This window comes from Numenius arquata, chromosome 2, assembly GCF_964106895.1.
Source record: "Numenius arquata chromosome 2, bNumArq3.hap1.1, whole genome shotgun sequence".
NCBI lineage: Eukaryota > Metazoa > Chordata > Aves > Charadriiformes > Scolopacidae > Numenius > Numenius arquata.
Window position 1 is genome coordinate 27517508 of NC_133577.1, and position 19839 is coordinate 27537346.

Sequence of the window (19839 nt, forward strand, 5' to 3'; positions counted from 1 at the left end):
AAGCTCTGTTGCTGAAAGTCATGTTTCAAAATCTACTTTCGTAACAAAAGTAATTATTTGTCAGAGACACTGGAAAATATGAATAAACTATAGATCAGTACATTCTTGTCATCTTGTATTATAGTGCAGTTTGAAATAAAAGATTTGAGCTGACCTATTTATCTTTCTTAAACCATTATTTCAATTTGACATTTAACAAAATCTGAAAGCTACATCTCCCTGTGATGCAACTTATTAAAAACTAAGATATTTCAGTAGGGATTTTCAAAAATATTTTTTTTTGTCAATTTCAAATTTTTTTTTGTCCAAATCTTGTTTGGACAAATGAATGAAATTTCAAAATATGACTGTTAGCTCTCTGGCAATTGTCTTACCATTCCACACAACATGAAGGAAAAAAGCCCCACAATTCCAAACGCAACAATTTTCAGCTAGAATCTCTAGTTGCACCTAAACTGCAGACAATTATACTCTTAATTTAAAAGCTTTCAATGTATCAAAATAATGAAAAGGTGAAGTTAAGTATTGCAGTTTTACTGACTGTGCTTCACTGTTTGGTATTGATTTCAGTTTCTTAGTTAGCAAAAGCTCAAGAAGGATGTAGAATCCAGAAGTTTTATTGTTTAGTTTAATTCCAGTTTGCAGCAAGGTATATTGATTTTCATTTGATATACTTGGTGATCTGAATTACTTTTTGAACTTAGCCCTTCCTTTTATTTTTTTTCTCCCTATTTTACATTTAATGACAGTGTAATTTAATAGTGCTTCAATCTGTTTTTTCAGAAACTTGCCTTTTTTTATTTAAGCATAGATCCCCATTTTGTAATGCCAAGAGAATGTTGCTCAGCTTCAAGATATTTATGACTTCAGCTTTGCTGTCATTACTGGCAGTTCCACTAATGGTCCATCCTTCTGAAGTGAAGGACTGGTCAGCAAGCAAATGATATTTTTAATATCTGCCAAGCTAGCAGTATGCTGCCTTTTACTCTTAACCCATGCTGGTTTTAGTCTTGCTTCCCTTACCACCCTTATGTTTTTTATCTGTTAGTATTTTGTATTTGATATACCTGTTGGGTACTTTTCTCTTGTGAAAAGATGTAGAAGAAATATCTGGATTTTCTTTATATGCAGAGAAAGAGATGACTTGATGGATGCACTTGTTTCACTGAGACGAAACATGAAAGAGATGCAGCAAAGAGAATCTAATGCTTGTGAGCAAGTTAAACAAGCCGTGCAAATGGCAGAAGAGGCCAATTTAGAAAAAACAAAGGTAAATTCCACAAGAAACGAGAGCTTTTCAGTATTCAGACCTACTGCAAATGTTAATTCGTTTTCATGCTAATAAGAGAATACACACATATGACCTTTATAGTCTTTATAGCTGTAGATTTAAAAGGATTGCACTATGTGACTGTTTCTGAGCGGTAACACGAATTCTATATTTGAGTTCTTAAATTCTCATCAAGGCTGTAGGGTGTGTTGTATTCTTAGGGCATCATTTTAATTCTGGCATAGTTTCACAGCTCAGTGATAGAAATTGAATGGTAGAATTTTCAAAGGCTTTCATGACATGTAGGAGAATAATTCTCATATCACATTTCTGAGCTAGTCTGGAAAGAGCACTTAAAATGCTTACAAACAAGTTTTTTGCCTCAGATGAATGCAGTGCAAGAACTGATTAGCTAACAGAACTTTTTGAAGATGAGAAGTCCTGTCTAATGCTACCTACACAAAGCTTTTGGTGCTATGTAAATAATAATGATGAAACTGGTTTTGATCTAATGCTTGCTGTAGCCCTAGTTACTATATACAATCAAATGATACTGACCTGAATTATTTCCTTGATATTTAGTGACATCTACTGTATTATTAGTGAATTACTATGGAATTGAGAGAGGGGATTTTTTGTGGGTTTCTTTGTTTTGTTTTGTTTTTTAAATGGAATGCTATTTTTTAACCATGGACAAGATTGATATAATTATTCTATTGATCAAATAAGCAGTAGTGGTTGGTATAATTCATCCAATGCTGTAAAACTGTGTGTGTGTGTGTAGGGTCTTTAAATATAAACGGTGGGGAAAGAAATAATGAGAGCTGGAAATCCTAGGTACTTGTTAAATTTAGCTTCAGAGTATTACGGAATCACGGAATTGTTGGAGTTGGAAGGGACCTTCTAGAGATCATCTAGCACAACTCCCCTGCCAAAGCAAGATTGCCTAGAGCACATTACAGCTCCTTATTTTTTACTGAACAGACAGAGAAAGAAACCTTATGAGCCTTCTGTTCACATGTCACATCCTGTCCCCAATGGGTTAAATTTTTTAATTGCTTACTTGTTTACATTTTGGGGGGTGGGTTCTACAGTTGTCTGATAGAAATGTTATTCACTTGCTGCTATTTAAAACTGCACAAAATACTTTTTCTCCTCTATGCAATAGTGGTTATCTATCTTCCTCTTTTTTCATTTGGCGTTGGAAATATTTATTTTAATATTTAAAAAGAAAATCCCTATAAAGCCTTACTCAGTATAGCTCATGTTAAAAATGTGGCCTAAGAATAAAAATTAGTAAGATGACTAGTAGAACTTTTAATAAAATAGGTCTTCATACCTATACTATTTCTGCCACATAAAGACAGCAGCTCCGTAGGGTCTCTGCTGGCCATCCTCTTCACTGCAGCAAGGAAATGTGAAGTGCTATCTGTTTGCATCCAATAGTATTCCGTTTTTTCCATGCTCAAAAACTGTTATAATATGTAGGAACAGGACATTTACTTATGCTGCATTAATTTGGCATTTTTGCATGTATTGCTATTTTGTATTTCTTTTCGTAATGGTAAGTACAAACCATTCATTTTCCCAGTCCTATTCTACTCTTAGGGTGAAGTGCTGTTTTACTTTGTAATTATCATGGAATCCAATAGAAAGTCCACATAAGAGACGTGAGGAGTTAAACATGCTGGGCTTCCAAATGCTATAATTGCAGTTTCATCATCCTGTTGACAGAAAGTCTAACCTCAGGTGCATATCACTTAAAACCACCATTTTTTCTTGTCTTCAGGTTGTCTCCATAGTTTGTTGCCTTTTACCTATTACATAAAGCAAGGAGGAGATCTGTTAAAGTTAAACTTCCATAGTTGAAGCAAATCCAAGAATGTATTCTCAACATAAATGTCATAGAAGAAAAATTATTTGAACTGTTCATTATGTAGTCAGAATAGTGGAGCAAACAAAACACACATTTCTTCTTGCAACTTATTTCTTCTAGAGTTGCATTGTTTTACATATTTACCAAAGTACACCAGTCTTATGCAGACAATTGTTTGCTGATGGTACATTCCTACAACACGTTTCAAGGCAACAACAAGGGATTCCCTTACCAAGGTAGACCTGTGATAGGAAAGAGACCCTGAGCAGGGTCCTGTAGAATTGACATACACCTAATGGAGACTGTTAGAGCATTCTCTAAAAATCATGGTTTGCTTCCCTCATGAATAGCCCAACACTAAGGAAATTGCATATAGCGAACTGGTGTCGAGTAAAAGAAAAATAAGCACTTTAAACTAATTTGAAAATAAAGGGTAATAAGGTATGATTGCTAAGAGCATGTTACTTTTGCTTCCTTGAAATAGGATATGCTGAATATCAGTGGAATGATGACATGAAATCTAGTTTACTCATGGCCTAGCAAGCTGCCTTTAGGCTTCTTTGAATACTTCGATTTACTTCTAATGCAGTATTTCTGATTTAAACTGACATAACACTCAACTCCTATCCCTTTGGTAGGGATACATAGCATAAATTGATTTTTTTTTTTTTTCCCTAGATTTTAGAAGATAGTGTCTACCATGCTTCTTGCATATCAACTTCCTTTTCTTCTATTTGGATAGAAAACACATCTATAACCTGTGTTTTAGCAAAACAAATTAAAGCAGGACACTTATGAGTTTGAGTTTTCAGTAGAATTAATCTTCAATTGACAAACCTGAAAGTAAAAAAGAAAATAGTTTCTTTGTATCTTTACTTCTTCCTGGTTTCTTCTTAGTCTTCTGCACTCAGTAATTCACTTTAGGTGGAGAACATGTCAAAAGTGCATGTATTATTTGTTTTATTTTTTCTTTGGCTATGCAGTTAGGCAATAACCACAGTGTTTACAAGGAGTCAAATATTGGACGCTGATTCTAGTGATGTACGTTCAGGAATTTTGAAGGCAAGGCAAATAATAATCTTAGCTTTAGAAGAACAGCTACTTATTTGGAAAATATACTTTGAAAAATGCTTCCATCTTTGCCATGACTCCTAAAAGCAATTAGATTTCTAAATTACGGTAGGGCATGTATTTACATACAAACATATACATTGTTTTCAGTTTGTTAGTCCTATTCTAGAGGTTAACACAGTAGGTTATGTATAAACATCAAAATAACTCTATATAAAAAAAAAAACAAACAGAAGTCCTTTCTAACAGCAAATTGGTTTCTCTGAAAAGATTAGATAAATACTGTGTTTCTTTAAAATTTTAGGTTTCTTCCACTTAAAAAAATAGTTTTTTCTAGGCTCTAGTCCAGTGTGAGCAGCTGAAAAGTGAGATGGAACGGCAGAAGAATCGTCTTGAAAGGGAGTTAACTGCCCAGCTAAATAAGAGGACTGATGAAAAAGAAGCACTGCGGGAAGAAATGAAGAAGGAAAGGGAGGGCTTGGCAGCAATGGTATGAGTTGGGTTTTTTTCTATTTGCATATTACAATGAATGTGTCATCCTCTTTAAACTTTCTGTTTGCTTGTGTTTCATTTTGTTCCAGTTTGGGATTTGAGAGCTCAGTAAATCACTTCCACCATTGCTTTAAAGCAGTGGTAGATAAGCGATCTTTTGAGTCTGAATATCTGGGTTTTATGCTGTGTCACTAGATACATACTAAGTTCTTTATGTTATGCATTTTGTTTTGGTTTGCATAATATTTTCTAATGCACTTTGTCAAAGCAGGAAAGGCTTAACTAGTAAGTGCTGCAAGGTTTGTACCTACCTTCTAATAAAGATTATGATTTAGGTAGCCAAGTCAAGCATTCGGAACTTTGCACGTGTGAAATTTAGGATTCTTTGCTCCTTTCACTTTACATATACATACTTATTAATGTTACAATATCACAATTGTATTCTAATATGGTATTTTTCAGAGTGATCTTGTCATATGCTTAATTTGCTTAATGTGCTTGCCTGCAGAAATGTGTTGGAATCTCTTTTCTCACTTTTACTGATGTTTATAAACTCTCTGAGACAGAATCTGTCTCATCATTTATACCGTGACCTTTGCAACAGAGCCTCAATAACCTTGTTTTAGACTTCCACATGCTAGTGTAATCTGAGTATAAAACATAAAGGCTTTCTGCCCAATGGAATCTACAGAGGAAACCTCCTGTTAACAGCAATAAGCCTGTGAGACGTGACAGAGGAGGCACTTTTAAGGTGACTGGAGAAAGAAAAGGGAAGAAGAGTAAAGAGATAAAAGTTCCATGAACTACCAGTTTTCATGCTTATTTGATATTTAGCCTCTTCAACCATTTCCTGGTGGAGGTTTCGAAACAAAAGAGTGAATTTCTCATCTGATTGTAGGCTTATTCCATATTTTTGGGCTCTTTTTAGAAACAAGCCATACAGTTTAGAAAATCTGGAGAGCAAAGACTCAACAGGATAAACTAGGTGTTTAAAAAAGAGGAGATTCTTTAGTAGTATTGCTGCTTGTGAAATGGCTAGAAAGCTACTAATGTAAACAGGGAACCAAGATGATATGGTTGTATTTCTGGTGTTATGAGATGGTGGAATAATGTTCTGAAGCTGCTACAGGAAATCAAAGCCTTTGACTCCAGTTCCAGGTATTAAAACAGAAATTAAGCACAGTGATAGGTGCTACGTGAACTGCTATAAGTGATCATCAGAAATCTATTGCCAGGGAAACTGAAATTAAAAAAAAATAGCCTTACACTGGAGACAATGAGACACTATTAAGCAATTCCTCGTTTGAGTGCTTGCTATCTATTGGAAGTTATACTTCTTAAGTGTTTAGTTGTTTAGTTACAGATTTGCTTTAGAGCAGAATATGCACTCCAAAATACAGACTATTAGACAAGCATTTCATACCTTTTTTTGGTAGAATAATTCACTCCATGTCACCAAATTACTTTGTATTTCATCACCCACTGTGAGGTGTTTTACTGGAGCTGATTCCCTCTTTGAGTCCTTTTTTAAATCCTACATACACATTAACCAACATATAGTGACACTATGATGTAACGCTTGGTAATTAAAGGTATGGGATGACTTTGTAGAAAACATTTCAACATGGGGAGGACATGGACCTGTTGGAACGGGTCCAGCAGAGGGCCATGAAGATGATTAGAGGGATGGAGCACCTCTCCTATGAAGACAGGCTGAGGGAGTTGGGGTTGTTCAGCCTGGAGAAGAGAAGGCTCTGGGGAGACCTTACAGCAGCCTTCCAGTACCTAAAGGGGGCCTTCAGGAGAAATGGGGAGGGACTCTTTATGAGGAAGTATAGCAATAAGACGGGGATAATGGTTTTAAGCTGAAAGAGGGTAGATTTAGGTTAGATATTAGGAAGAAATTCTTTACTGTGAGGGTGGTGAGGCACTGGAACAGGTTGCCCGGAGAAGTTGTGAATGCCCCATCCCTTGAAGTGTTAAAGGCCAGGCTGGATGGGGCTTTGAGTAACCTGGTCTACTGGGAGGTGTCTCTGCCAAGGTCCCTTCCAACCCAAACCATTCTATGATTCTATGAAAACTATGACCTATATGCAAGGTTTATGCCTAGAAATGATTAACTACTTTTATGTTTCAGATTATGAGATGGTAGAAATTGTATACTGTGCATCAAGTCAACCTCCATATGAATATTGTATCACTTACTTTATGAAGTGATTTGTTTGAAGGGGAGAATTGACATGATACATAAATCAGGTGGATGTATAATGACTGAAAAATGGTTATGAATATATAATCCCCTAGGTTTGCCTTTGAAGGGTCACTGTCTCTGTTTTATTGTTACAGTTTTTTTACCATTCAGCAAAATTTGATCTGAATTACGTTAGAATTTTTAACATACTATTTCTATATGGGCTTTGTACAACATCATGCTTTGATCTTGCTTTGATTGGATATTAGGAAAAAGTTCTTTACTATGAGGGTGGTGGAACACTGGAACAGGTTGCCCAGGGCGGTGGTTGAGGCCCCTTCCCTTGAGATATTCAAGGTGAAGCTCAATGAGGCCCTGGGCAACCTGGTCTAGTTGGGGGTGTCCGTGCTGACTGCGGGAAGGTCAGACTAGATGACCTTTGGAGGTCCCTTCCGGCCTGGACCAATCTATGAATCTATGAAATGTTTTCTGAACTTGAAATTTAATTTAAGATCTGTGGTTGCAATGACAGTTTTCTTTAGTTGGGGGAACATGATTTGGTCTAAATCAATCTACATAAGGATGGATAAGAAGGTGTTAATAAATACACTTACAGCTGCAAGACTAATGCAAGCAACTGCTTCTGACACTTTGTCCATACTAACAAGTCCTGGAGACTAGTCGGGTTGATGAAAAGTTTTAAATAAACTACTATAGGATAAATTAATTCAAAATAATGAACCTATTGTTTAAATCATTGAGCCATATTCTGATATATTTTCAATTTTTTATTAGGCATTTTTATTGTATGTGTTTAGATTTTTTTTGTATAATTTTAAATCTTATGTATTTTGGCTACATACAGTTGCTTTCAAGGAGAAAGTCCCACAAGATTTAGATCTGTGGTTGGTCAAATTGCGTCATTACAGCGTTCTTGGGCTTTTTGCAGGTGATGGCCATGTCTGAGAATGTGGCCATGTTGGAGGCTCAGGTAGAGAGAATTACAAGGGAAAAAAACTCTCTGGTCAACCAGTTAGAAGAATCACAACATCAGCTTGCATCTCATGAAATGGAGATGAATAAGGTAGGTACATTTATAAATGAGTGTTGAGTTTGGTTTTCCTTAATCATTGTGACCTGGAAGACGAGAATATTTTTCTTTCTGCATTTTCCTCTGTATTGGTAAAGAATGTGTGATAAATGTGAACTTAATCTGAATATCCCAGAGGCACAGTTTTATGAGTAAAAAGGTAACTTTTTCAGGCTGCCAAGTCACCTTGTGATGCAAAAGCTAACCTTTCTACCTTGCAGACTATGCAAATTACTATTTAAAACTGCAATCTAGTGTTTCCTCCAGATTGCATTTGGTGTGAATGAGACAACATAGTATTCAACCCTGTCCTGTAATTGCTACCTCTGGGATATGCAGTGCTAATACAAAGGAAGCTGTATCAAATCACTGTTTTTCAAGTACATTCCTGTAGAATTTGTATGTGGTATACTGCTTTATTAATTAATATTGACGGTATGCCTTTTACAAAGAGATCTTTCTTCCAGTTAAGAATTATAGCTTAACATCTATCTATGCCTGTGTATCACTTCTGGGTGCTTTATTTTGCACATTTCTCAATCTGTTAAAGCCTTAATGTGGGTCATAACATGAGAAAGAAAGAACAATTGCCATCCAAAATTTATGATGGGAGAGAACGCCTCGTTAAAGTGATTATTTTATTAGCTTAGTTTCATCATTCACTTCTTACAGAAATAATTTCAACTTCATGAAGATGAAGGGATGCTAAATGTCTATAGAATAGACAATCTGAGAATTCAAATTTGTTACAGCCTCTTGAAATGTCTATATACCTTACCAATAATCCCAGGGCCAAGGGTTTTGGGAGCAATTAATTCTTTAGGCCTCTGGTGACTTCTGGAGAGGTTTTCAACAACTCCTGTCTTCCTCTGCTGCCCCTGCTGGTAGAAATAGCTGAAAGTATTGCAGAAAACTTACATCAAAAAGTCATCCAAACTTATTAGAAAATTTATTTCCATTTCAGCTGAAAGAAAAACGAGGGAGCAGTTTAAGAATGTCAGAATGGTTCCATTTACCATTTCTGAAACACACTTTTGTTTTTTTAGACCTGTTTCACAGATGGCTAGTGCCACTTACAGGGGCAGGAGGAGGAAGAAGTAGTAGGTATAAATATCCATTGGCCTGGAAAGAACAATTTTATAGCCTACTGATTTGAGGCAATCTCTCAAGAGAGGGACACTGTGTTTCCAGTCTCTGCTTTGGTTAATGTTAATCAATGTAAAGTTGAATAGGTGGCCACCTTGCAGTAGTCTATGTTGTGTTTTTTTCACACTGTCCTGAGAGATGGGAAAACTGTGTTTGTGTTCTGAATTGAGAAGTCTCAAACATCCTGGAGGAAGGTCCTGACCATTGAGCTGTTGGAACTATGTGCATCCCCCTGACCTTTTCATTGGCTGTGGAAGTGACATCTGTGTCTGCTTGTGAATCTGACTCCTTGTTTCCAAACTTGGTTTGCCATTATTGAAAACAGCAAAGAGCAACATTTATCTTTTTGGATTTCATCTGAAGTATTTTTTTCTTCATGCACTAGAAGTCAGGAAAAACGTTTGGAGTGAGAATGTCTTTCCTTCATTCTGAACTACAAGGAGACTGAAAAATCAGCACCATCTGCTGATTCTTCTGCGTTATTCACTTTGTGTGGTGTACAGGGGAGCGAAGGCAAGGATGGCTGTATTTTATTTTTTTATTTTGCTTGGAGGAAGTGACCTATCCCACTTTGTTACATCCTTCAAATAAAGAAAGGAAGAGGTAGAAGAACAGGGTTGGCAATCCATGCAGTTGCATTTTATGGTTGTTTAGTTTCATGTGCTATTTCATTATTTAAAAAAAAATATAATGCTTTAGAACTTTGCCATTCCACAGAGCATTTGCATTATTTGCAACAGGGCTGAATTCACAAGCTATTCTTTGAATTTATACGTGATACTGCTTCTTAAAGTTATGACAGTTGGTTTTGTTTTTTCCTAAGGTTACTTGATTCCAGATTTTGATTACTTTTACCCATCACCTTCTCTTTTTTTTTTTTTTTTTTTTTTTTTACAATAGCGGAAAAAAAAATAGTAGTGAAAATGAGAAGAGTTATGAGACTGAAAAATAGAAACTACTTTGGGTTGTAAAATGTGTTTGAGGTTGTTGAGAAGCACAGAGGATTGTAGCAGCAAATTGAAAGTGTGCACATTTAGGAAGCAACTCTGGTGAAAGAATGTAAATGGGGCAGGGAAGCAGAGCGAGTTGGAAAGAAAGCTAAGAGTAGCAGCAAGCAAACACATTTGCATTCTCATTAGGGAATGTTCCTGTATTTTTATTTCATTAATTAAGGTGAAATGAACAGGCACAAATGGGAGGTGATTGCACAGGATAAGGACAAAAAATGGACCATCCTTCTTCATTCCCAACAGATATGATCAAATAGAATCCTTTAAAAGTCTTAGACTGGGAAATGGGAGAATAACATCCCTGCACAGCAGCAATGAAAGCTATGTGGGAGGGATTGGTGTGGGGTTTTCTTTCTTTCTCTTTCCTTTCCCCTAGATCCTACCTGCCCTCTGAAGTTGAGCTGCCTTCAGGTGGACAGGAATGAGGAGTAACATAACAAACATCCCAACGACAGAGAATTGCTGCCCTTGTGAAAGTGATACTAGGTTTCTTTAAATGTTGTTTTGATCCCTTTCTTCTGACCCATGCATATATTTGAATTAGGTATTATTTTTAGAGTTTACCTTCAGTTTGTAGGAAGTTTATAATGCTCTGATCTAACTTTGAAAATTATTGTATTAACATCTAAACATTTTCTTTCTTAACAGTGAAAAATTGGCAAGATAAGAAACTATGCCCGTATATAGGAGTGTGATAGATCCTTTACTTCTAAGTTTTGAAAGTGTTGATGTAGACTTTCTTGGGATTTTGGAGAGAATGGGAGAAGAATATAAAACCAGCGACTGTAGTTTAAACTGTATTTAGTAGCACATATATTTACAATATAAATATTTATACTTAGCAAAATCTTGATCCAAATATAATTGAATCTAGAAGGCACTGCATATTTCAAAGTTAATGCCTATATAGAGAATTCAGATCCACCTTTTTATATAAAAACATTTACCATATGCAGTCTTAAAATATCTTTAAATTAAAATATGTTGCATTTAAATGACCTCTAGAGGGCACCAAAAGATCTAATTGCAAACCCTGGGCTATGGATTCTTCAAGCTACAGATCGTGTTGTCTGCATAATCTAACAGGTGTGTGGAGAAATGCGCTATCAGTTGAATCAAACCAAAATGAAGAAGGATGAGGCAGAAAAGGAGCTCAGAGAGTACAGAACAAAAACTATAAGGGAGCTTGAAATTAAGGACCAGGTAAGAGATAATACTGCTATAACTTTGCAGTTATTAGAAGCCTAAATAGAGATATTTCAGAAGCTGGTATGATTCATTTTTCTAATAGTGGTCATTTTTTACTGTTAAATGGTTTCTAAATTAATGGCAACAAGCCAGCTATTACTGTTAAATAAATACCTCTTGGTTATCTTATTCTTGTTTTCAGCCCTAGTGTGTTCAGTTTTACATGATACTCATCCCATGCTTTCATATGGCATTACTCTATCATATGTATTCATACAATGTACTTAAATTGTATGTACTGTATACATATGTTTATACACTTTTTCTCACAAATAAATCCACACATAATTACATATACCTGCAGCCTGACAAAACATTAAAAACTCTGAGTTTAACCTAACTATACCAAAAATAAAAATAATTTATCTTCCAGTTTCTTTAAAGATTCAAGGTTAATGAATGGTGGGATTCATAGAAAAGTTTAAAAAAAAAAAAACTGAAACCAAAACAAAAATAACCTTCCAGAAAAAATAACTGTATAAAAATTCCGCTACACATTAATTGTTGATTATCTAAAACTGTGTTTTATAATAATACAAAAAACAGTATATGGCTTACAGGTAGTATGTGGGAAACCATCCCATGCAGTAATAAAGATTATTACAGTAACCTGCGACATACTTGGCAAACAGCTTGAACAGGTGTAATCTAAATCTTTTTAAGTGCCCTTTTTGTGTAGGTTTATCTATTTTTCTCTAGATATTCAAACCTCCAGTTATTCCTTCATAAGTTGTGATTTCCACACGAGAGTGGATGTCGTCTGAATACACAGATAGATAAGATGCACATGAGGGTAATTTTTTTTATATGCATTTTGTTACTAGAGCAGCCTATCCAACAGGTTTTAAATTATTCTTTATCTTGTAAATAAGCAAACAAATCAGTCCCTGTGTAAGAATATATGAAGGGAAAAGTGCAGTACTTCTAAAATTATATTTTTATTTACCAGTTCCTCAGAATCTGCATGTAGGACAGTAAGTTTAAGTTAATGAAGTACGAGCTTAGGCTAGAAGCAATATTAATTTAAATTAGAATCAAGTGATATCTAAAATCCAAAAGAGAAGTTTATTAGATAAAGTAGCTCTTCAGTAAGTATAGAAAATCATACAGTGCAGAAGAACAGGGGCCTTAAAGCATTTTGTTTTCAGGGTTGGCTTTTTTTTTTTTTAACTCCTGTATCCTTTAGGCCTAAGGACACTTAAAAAAACAAAAAACAGGCTTGTCGTCTGTGTCTTGACAGATATCACAGATAAGAGAGTTGGCATAATCTTGGCATACAAATAAAACAGGATGTGTTTAATAAGATATTTGAAGAAGTATCTTGGATTTTTAATCGTTCTCCAACTTGTTTCAGGATTGCCTTTTGAACAAATTGCAAAATTTAACAAAATATTTTAACCTCATGTATAGACATACTGGTATTTTATTCAGTGTGGGAATGGATACACCAAAATGTGGTAATTTATAATTTGATATAATTAAAGTGAAGTGATGGGAGAGGAAGTTCCTATCAACAAAGATTATTAGAGTAATTCTGTAATTACATAAAGTAAATTATGTAAAAAAAATTGATATTGTTCAAATATGGTCATTGGTTCCTTAAAAAAGGGAAAACAAACTATTTTGAAATTCTCATGCTCTGCATCTAGCAGCTGTTTTATAGCTGTGGCTCTAGTAACCAAGAAAGTTCTGTATAGGTCCTATAATTATTTAACATGTTAAAAGGCAACGAAAAAGAGTGTGTATACATTTTGGGGTTTTGGTTTTTGGGGTTTGGGGGAAGGGGTTTTTTGGTGTTTGTGTTTTTTTAAAAAATCAAATGTTAACAAATGTTAATAAATCATTGCAAATTATTTCATTTGAGTTAAATGAAAACAGCTCAATCACATCTAGCTTTGTATTCAAAGAAAAACCTAAAATGTTTCATCTTATATGATGAAATTACTGAATAGCAAACAGTAATTGTTCTTTGGTCTCTCAGCCATGACCTGACCTTCTGGCTAGGAGACAGAGTTGATACCTTCCTTGGCCACCATCTGTTCATAATAAATACATATTTATTTTTTAAAAGTAGAGACACAATAACGTATGAATATTTTCATGCTATTCTATATTAAATGATGCATTTTTCTGTTTTAAAAGCAAAGAATTGTGTTTCAGGTTGTCTTTTGATATATTGAAAAGAGTTTACTGTTTCCTGATTATATGATTATATTTTTAATTGTTCTGTGGATAAATTTTGGGTTTGAAGATGTATTTGACTTTATATGTAGTGACTTTTTAAAAGGGATTAAAGTTATTCAGGTGTGTCAGAATAGGCAAAAATTCCATACGTACAATTTAGGATCATCAGATACATATATTTAAATGTCAGTAAATACAGATATGTATTTATCATACACTGATATTTATAAAGTTCTTCAAAACTGAATTTGTATCATTTAAAAAAAATAAAGGGAGTATATATCTTTGGTCTGATTCTCTTTTATTCTAATATCTCTTTTCCTATCTTTATTACTTAGTTAAGACTAATAACAAATATTGGTACCTAGGTATGACTACCTGTTATTAATAATTGACACGGATATTTCTTAAACTAAAAACAAAGAAGCAATGAGCAGTGCTACCACTTAAATTGAATGAGGGTTTTGTAACATCATCCATCATGATCCTGATTAACATTAGGATTATGGAGGAAGGGCGTTGGAAAGCCATATACCACACAGTTTCTCTACACAAAACCTGCATCTGTTCATCTGGCCCAGTATGTTGTAAAGTAGCATAACCTACTGCCCTCTCTTTTTCTCTCTCAGCCCTCCCATTGTGGATGTAGCTGTTCTGAAATAACAGTGCCTTACTTAATACTTTTCTTCCTTAGGAGGAAGCTTTATAAGTTGTACGGGTATAATGCCTTCATGGCAGTAAACTGTGTCCACACTAGGGGTTGTACTAGCACAGCTATATCGGAGAAAAGTCACGCCCTAATCTAAATAGTTGTTATCAGAACAAAAATTGTGTGGCACATTTGCCACAGCAGAACTTCACTTTTATAATACTTTTTTGGTGAATTTCGAAGCACTGCATGGCATAATTTGTCCATTTCTAATAGAAAGCATAATTCTGACACTCTATGAAATGGTTTCCTCAGATTAGCATCACTTGCTCTTTTCTGTTCTGCATTATAAAACTAAAAATGAAATACACCGTTAATCATTTGCTTTCTGTTTGCTTGTAAATCATTTTTATTTGGTTTATAAAAATCTTGCAAGCTTCAGCATGTAGAAGTGAAAACAGTTTTGTAGTACTGGTTTATGCAGTCCCATCCAATTTGGGCGTCATCCTTATTAGATAGTTCTTACCGGTAGCGTTGCACCACTGAGAGTTGTGGTCTCCTTGTAATAAAGCAATAGGACATGTTAAATCCAACTTCAGAAACTAAATGAAGCTTTTAAATTTTATTTTACCATGTTTTGAGGAATCAGATAAATACTTTATGAAGAAATAAATCCAGACTGGTAATCTTAACCTGTAAAAAGCCATTATTTTAATAATGTCTTTAAAATTAGGCAAACGTAGTTTGAAGTGAGGGATTGCAGAATTCTGTTGCCTACCTTATAGATGACAGAATGAAAAGCTCCAGACATATTACACCAAAACCCACAGATTTTTAAGAGTTGCCTATATGGGTTCATGAGCCCAAATAAAAAGAAGTTGGAGATTCACTGATATGCACAACCTATACAAATGGAAAGAGCTACACATCAAAGCGGTCTTGTGTAGTATGACAGAACATAAATGGTGTCTCTGTACACTATAGACTCACAATTTTGCAGACAAATAAAAATCTGGCAAAAGCATTTTGCCAAAAGGTATTTTGGGAACGTTTATCTCATTTGTCATAAATCCGTGATTTATAGTAACCTAATTTAGACGTTGTAAGTGGAGAGATTACTGACTCTGTCTTCATCAGAAATGATGCAGGCCAAGAATTTGAGTTTATATCCTGGAAATGCTGCAGTGTCCTAAGCAAGACCAGTACATCCTTCTGAAGACACTGATTCACTGAAATCTCTTTTTAGGACTAGGTATCAGGCTTTCATGAGTCAGGCTTTAAAAATCTAGATTTTTCACAAGCTGGAACGTTCAAGATATCACTAGATGTTTTGAGACAATAAAATCGCATATTTTAATAACACTCCTGAAGATGGGTTAGGATTATATGTTATGTGTATTCTTGTAACAGTCCTGTACCTGAGATTTTGTGACCTCATTAGTTAAAAAGATGCTCTGGAAGTTTTGTTTTGGAAAGAAATTCTGTTAAATCAATAAACATACTTGAATACTATTTGGCAAGGATGAAAAACCCAAAACCTAGCAGACAGCTTGAAACTCTTAGCATCAAATTTTCTTATGTGGTCTGACCTTGAGTATAATGACCTTAAAAGTATCAAACAAATTGCTTTTGGACAAGAAAACATTAAGAAAATGTGATAACCTTTGCTGTAACTGAACTCTTTATAATGTATCATTTTCAGTTTGGTGCATTCAATGCATTAATTTGAAAACGGGTAAATATGGAAGGAGTAAAATGATAGGGGTTTTTTTTGACTCGTAATAGTATGAATTTTCTGACCTGTTCAGGAGGAACATCACTCTTTCTTATAACTGAACTTACTAGCTCATCTCACGATTTTTGAGGAAAAACATTGATCAACAGCCCTGCAAGATATAACAAAAGTAATGTTTAATTGCAGTTATGGCTGCTGCTGCTCTGCTATGGCATTGCTTTCCTCTGTCAGTCATCCATTCCTGAAGAATCAGTGGTATGAGCAGCCTTCATTAAATTCATTGTCATTTTCTCATAAGAAAAATCCCTGGGACTGGGATTCCTACTAGTAGAGTTTTCTGTACTGGTCTGCATTTTCTGTACTGGTCTGCTCTCCCTAAGCAGCTGGTCTGCTAAGAGGAATGCCCCAGTTGATAATGAGGATTTTATTGTTTATTGGGGTAGTTGGCCCATGTAACCTTGATCTATGTTCTGTCATCCAGTGTAATGTCACCCCGTTAGTATAAGGAAAGAGAAAATAATTTATGTGGATTAAACATTATTCAAAGTAGGAATTGGTATAGTGTGTATATTCAGTATATGTAAAGAAATGCTCATTTTCTGTTGGTTTTTTCCTCCTTTAACTAAAAAAATGGTTGCTTTATCAACAGTCATCGTGCCAACAATCAGAAGAAAAAGAGTGCAAAAGTCCCTGACTATCACTTGTTGGTTGTTGCTTCATAGGTTTCCAGCTATTCCTTAATGCTGTCCAGGAAAAAAGGGCCAATCCTACATCAATAATCTCAAATACGTGTTGAAAAGGATAAAAGGAATAAGTTTTGTTCTCTCCAATTTTTCAATAACAAAGTAGGATAAATCTTCTTCCTTGTTTTCTGTATGCATCCCTCCTTTTCTGAAATTCCTTTATCAACAAGCAAACCATCTATTTTCTGCAACCCCATTCTCTCCCCTGTCCCTGTGCCTACCCACCCCACCCCCTCGGTGCAATCCATTTAAAAAAAACAAACCGGTATCTTGTTCCACTGTGGAACAAAATCACTTTCTTACCTCTGCTGGTGGCTGCTGAGCTAATCTCCAGTACAGCAATGTTGTCTGTTAAAATGTGTAGTAATCTCTATGGGTTTGGAAGTTTTGTTCCTGAAATAGTATTGCAGTTCAAATATTTTGGCAAACTGAAAGCAAATATTTTCAGGGAAATAATGAGGTAAAATCTTTCTATAACACGTTTCAGCCATTCACTCTTGTCTGTTTCCCGGGTTATTTATCCACAGTATCTAGGGGCCATGTTGCTCTTTGAGAGTTTGAACAAGGACAGGCACTTAAGATTATTGCTTAATTAAAAAATTATGTGTGTGTGTATTCATAAATATATACTTAGCAATGTGAATTTTTTCTTGCCCCAGCTAACAACTACAGGTAGAAAGTTTGCTTCAACAGGGTTTAAAGACGTGCGTTTAAGAGCAGCCCATCTCCACGCTAATCCTGAGAAGTTCTTCCAGCACCTCTGCTCTTCCTAGCAAATTGCAGTGTCCCTTTTCTATTAATTCTCAATCTTTATGGAAGCAGAGGGCTTGTGGCTGCTGACCTTTGCTTAGGTAATGGCTCCAATCTTGAGGCTCTGCCTTTTAGTGGGGCACATGGAGTGCCACAGGACTGCCAGGTGCTGTTATATTTCTTTGCAGTACAAGTGACACGGTGGTCGCTAAAGTACTTTTCTTTGAGGTATTCAAGAGTCCCACCAGATCGGGCTAGAATAATAGCCTTCCAACAAATGACAGCCTGCATTGCTTGTCTAGGTTATGTCTTTGCTTGTCCTCTGGTCTTTAGAGGTCAGTTGATTTATAAGCCAGCCACAGGGCAAAACCCTTCAAAGGAACTGTGGGTGTTTAGTGGGGTTACTTCTCCTCTTGTGTTCTCTGCCTACGTTAGTTGCCTTTCATGTCATGGAAGGTTTTCACATTGCTGTTTGGGGCTAAATGATTTGTAGAATTTGCAGTTGTCTTATGATTTTTGTGAATTGATCTCTTTGAAAGATGTGGTCTTTGTGGACTCTTCTTAGCTTTCTGTACATTGTATTTCTTACTATTTATTTGTATATTCCCATAGCTTTATAATAAATCTACTTCCAGAAAGGAGATGTCCCCTTTAAAACCAAACTTAATTTTCATAACTGCTTTGTATTCTCATTCAGATTTGACTGGGAAGCAGCAGTAATTCATCTAGAGTGCAAAAGGGAGAAAAACATTGTTGGGACATGGTGGGGGTCAACCTTGTGATGGCCCTAACTCTCTTTACAAAGTTGGATAGTTCTTCAGGTGCAATATGCTATGTCAGATGGCCATGCCTGGGAGGTCTGAGGTTTAGAGACCACTCAGAACCTCGAGTTGCTTGATTGATATCGGGATTAGGATAGAAATGACTGCAAGTGACCCCTGCTGCATATGAACTAATAGTCATCTTTCCAAGTGAAATACCTCAAAATCTTGCTAAAAAACTGTCTTGTTTTGTTAGGGGTTTTTAATTAAGAAATAAAAAATAATGGAAAAAAAGAATTAGTGTTATAGTAGTGTATGTTTGTTCTGTCCCTGATTAACTAGTGTATTAATAAGAAAAGGCGACAGCATGGATTGAGATCAGTGAAACAGTGCACAAATTTCCTGTCACTGATATACGTAATATTTGAGGGTATGTGAATGCCCATATTGGTGGCACCTGTTAGAAAGACCTTAATTACAGACCCAGTCCTTTGCACTATCTTTTATTTCACTGCTTTAAAGGGCTGGTTTAGTAAATGAAACTAAGCATATTAGCATCAGGGCCTGTAAAATTTTACTGTCTATTAGTGTATGTGTTTTTACAGAAGTTGATTGCCTTTGGAGGATGTACCTGCAAATAGCGACTACGATAATAATTATATTTCACTTTCTATTACTTTATATTCGTTCTTCTATTCTTTAGTCTATTTTATGCCCCTTAATCTTGTAATAATGGAGGACAATGAAGTACGAAACAAAAAGAAAGTACTGTAAATTCACAAAAATATTTTCCCTTCCCAAAGTATTTTATTGCAGAATTTGTGCAATGGTGTAGTCAGTGCAGAATTTATTTTTCAGGTTATATTGTGTATTTTCTTACCTGATGTTTAAGCATACTAGTACAATAGTGAATGTCATAGATCACTTACGGATTCAAATGGTTTTGGTATATTTTTGATTTTGTTAAAAGTCTTCTAAAGTTGTTTTTGCATTTACTCCAGAGTACGAGTTCTTTTATCATTGCTTAATCATTCTCATTTGTTTAAAAAAAAGCGTTTGTCTTTTCTGTCAGTTTGCTGCTATTTAAAATTCTATGAAAAACATCTGCTAATTTGGAATTTAAAGTTGCATTTTTCTGCATACAATAGAATCAGCATCAGTATGAAAAGAATTAAACAATTATTTTAATCTTTAATTTGGCTTGTTTTGAATGAAATTATTATTGCATTTGATCAGATTTTGTAGAGATAAAGAGATGCCTAGTTAATTAAAGAGCGCTTTTTTATAACATACATAAGTATTGTTAGTTGAAGATAATTTCAGATAATCTATGAAGAGGATATTTGAAGATTGATCCAGTGCTTGAGAAATCATCTTTTATGTTTTCCAGTAAGTTGCATTTATGTCACTGAATGAGAATCTCCAGTGTGTTCACCTAAAAGTGCATTGTGAAAATCAGAAGATAATTTGTAAACTATCATAAACAAATGAGAAACAAAACACTTATTTTAAGTGTTTCAAGGGAAAAAAAAATATAGAGGGGTCCTATATGCTTCAAAGTGCAAAACTTAAAATCTAAAAGCTGGTTGGTGGTAATATGGAAAAAACAATAATTGATATAGA

At 35.1% G+C, this 19839-nt stretch overlaps 1 protein-coding gene across 1 annotated transcript in view; it reads left to right on the top strand.

Moving 5' to 3' along the window:
- The window catches only part of SDCCAG8 (SHH signaling and ciliogenesis regulator SDCCAG8), a 117784-nt gene that overhangs the window by 23497 nt on the left and 74448 nt on the right, over positions 1 to 19839 (top strand). The window contains exons 9-12 of the mRNA XM_074166010.1: positions 1132 to 1270; positions 4555 to 4707; positions 7850 to 7984; positions 11233 to 11349. Coding sequence (XP_074022111.1) covers positions 1132 to 1270; positions 4555 to 4707; positions 7850 to 7984; positions 11233 to 11349 — 544 coding nt within the window. The remainder of the gene's footprint in view (positions 1 to 1131; positions 1271 to 4554; positions 4708 to 7849; positions 7985 to 11232; positions 11350 to 19839) is intronic.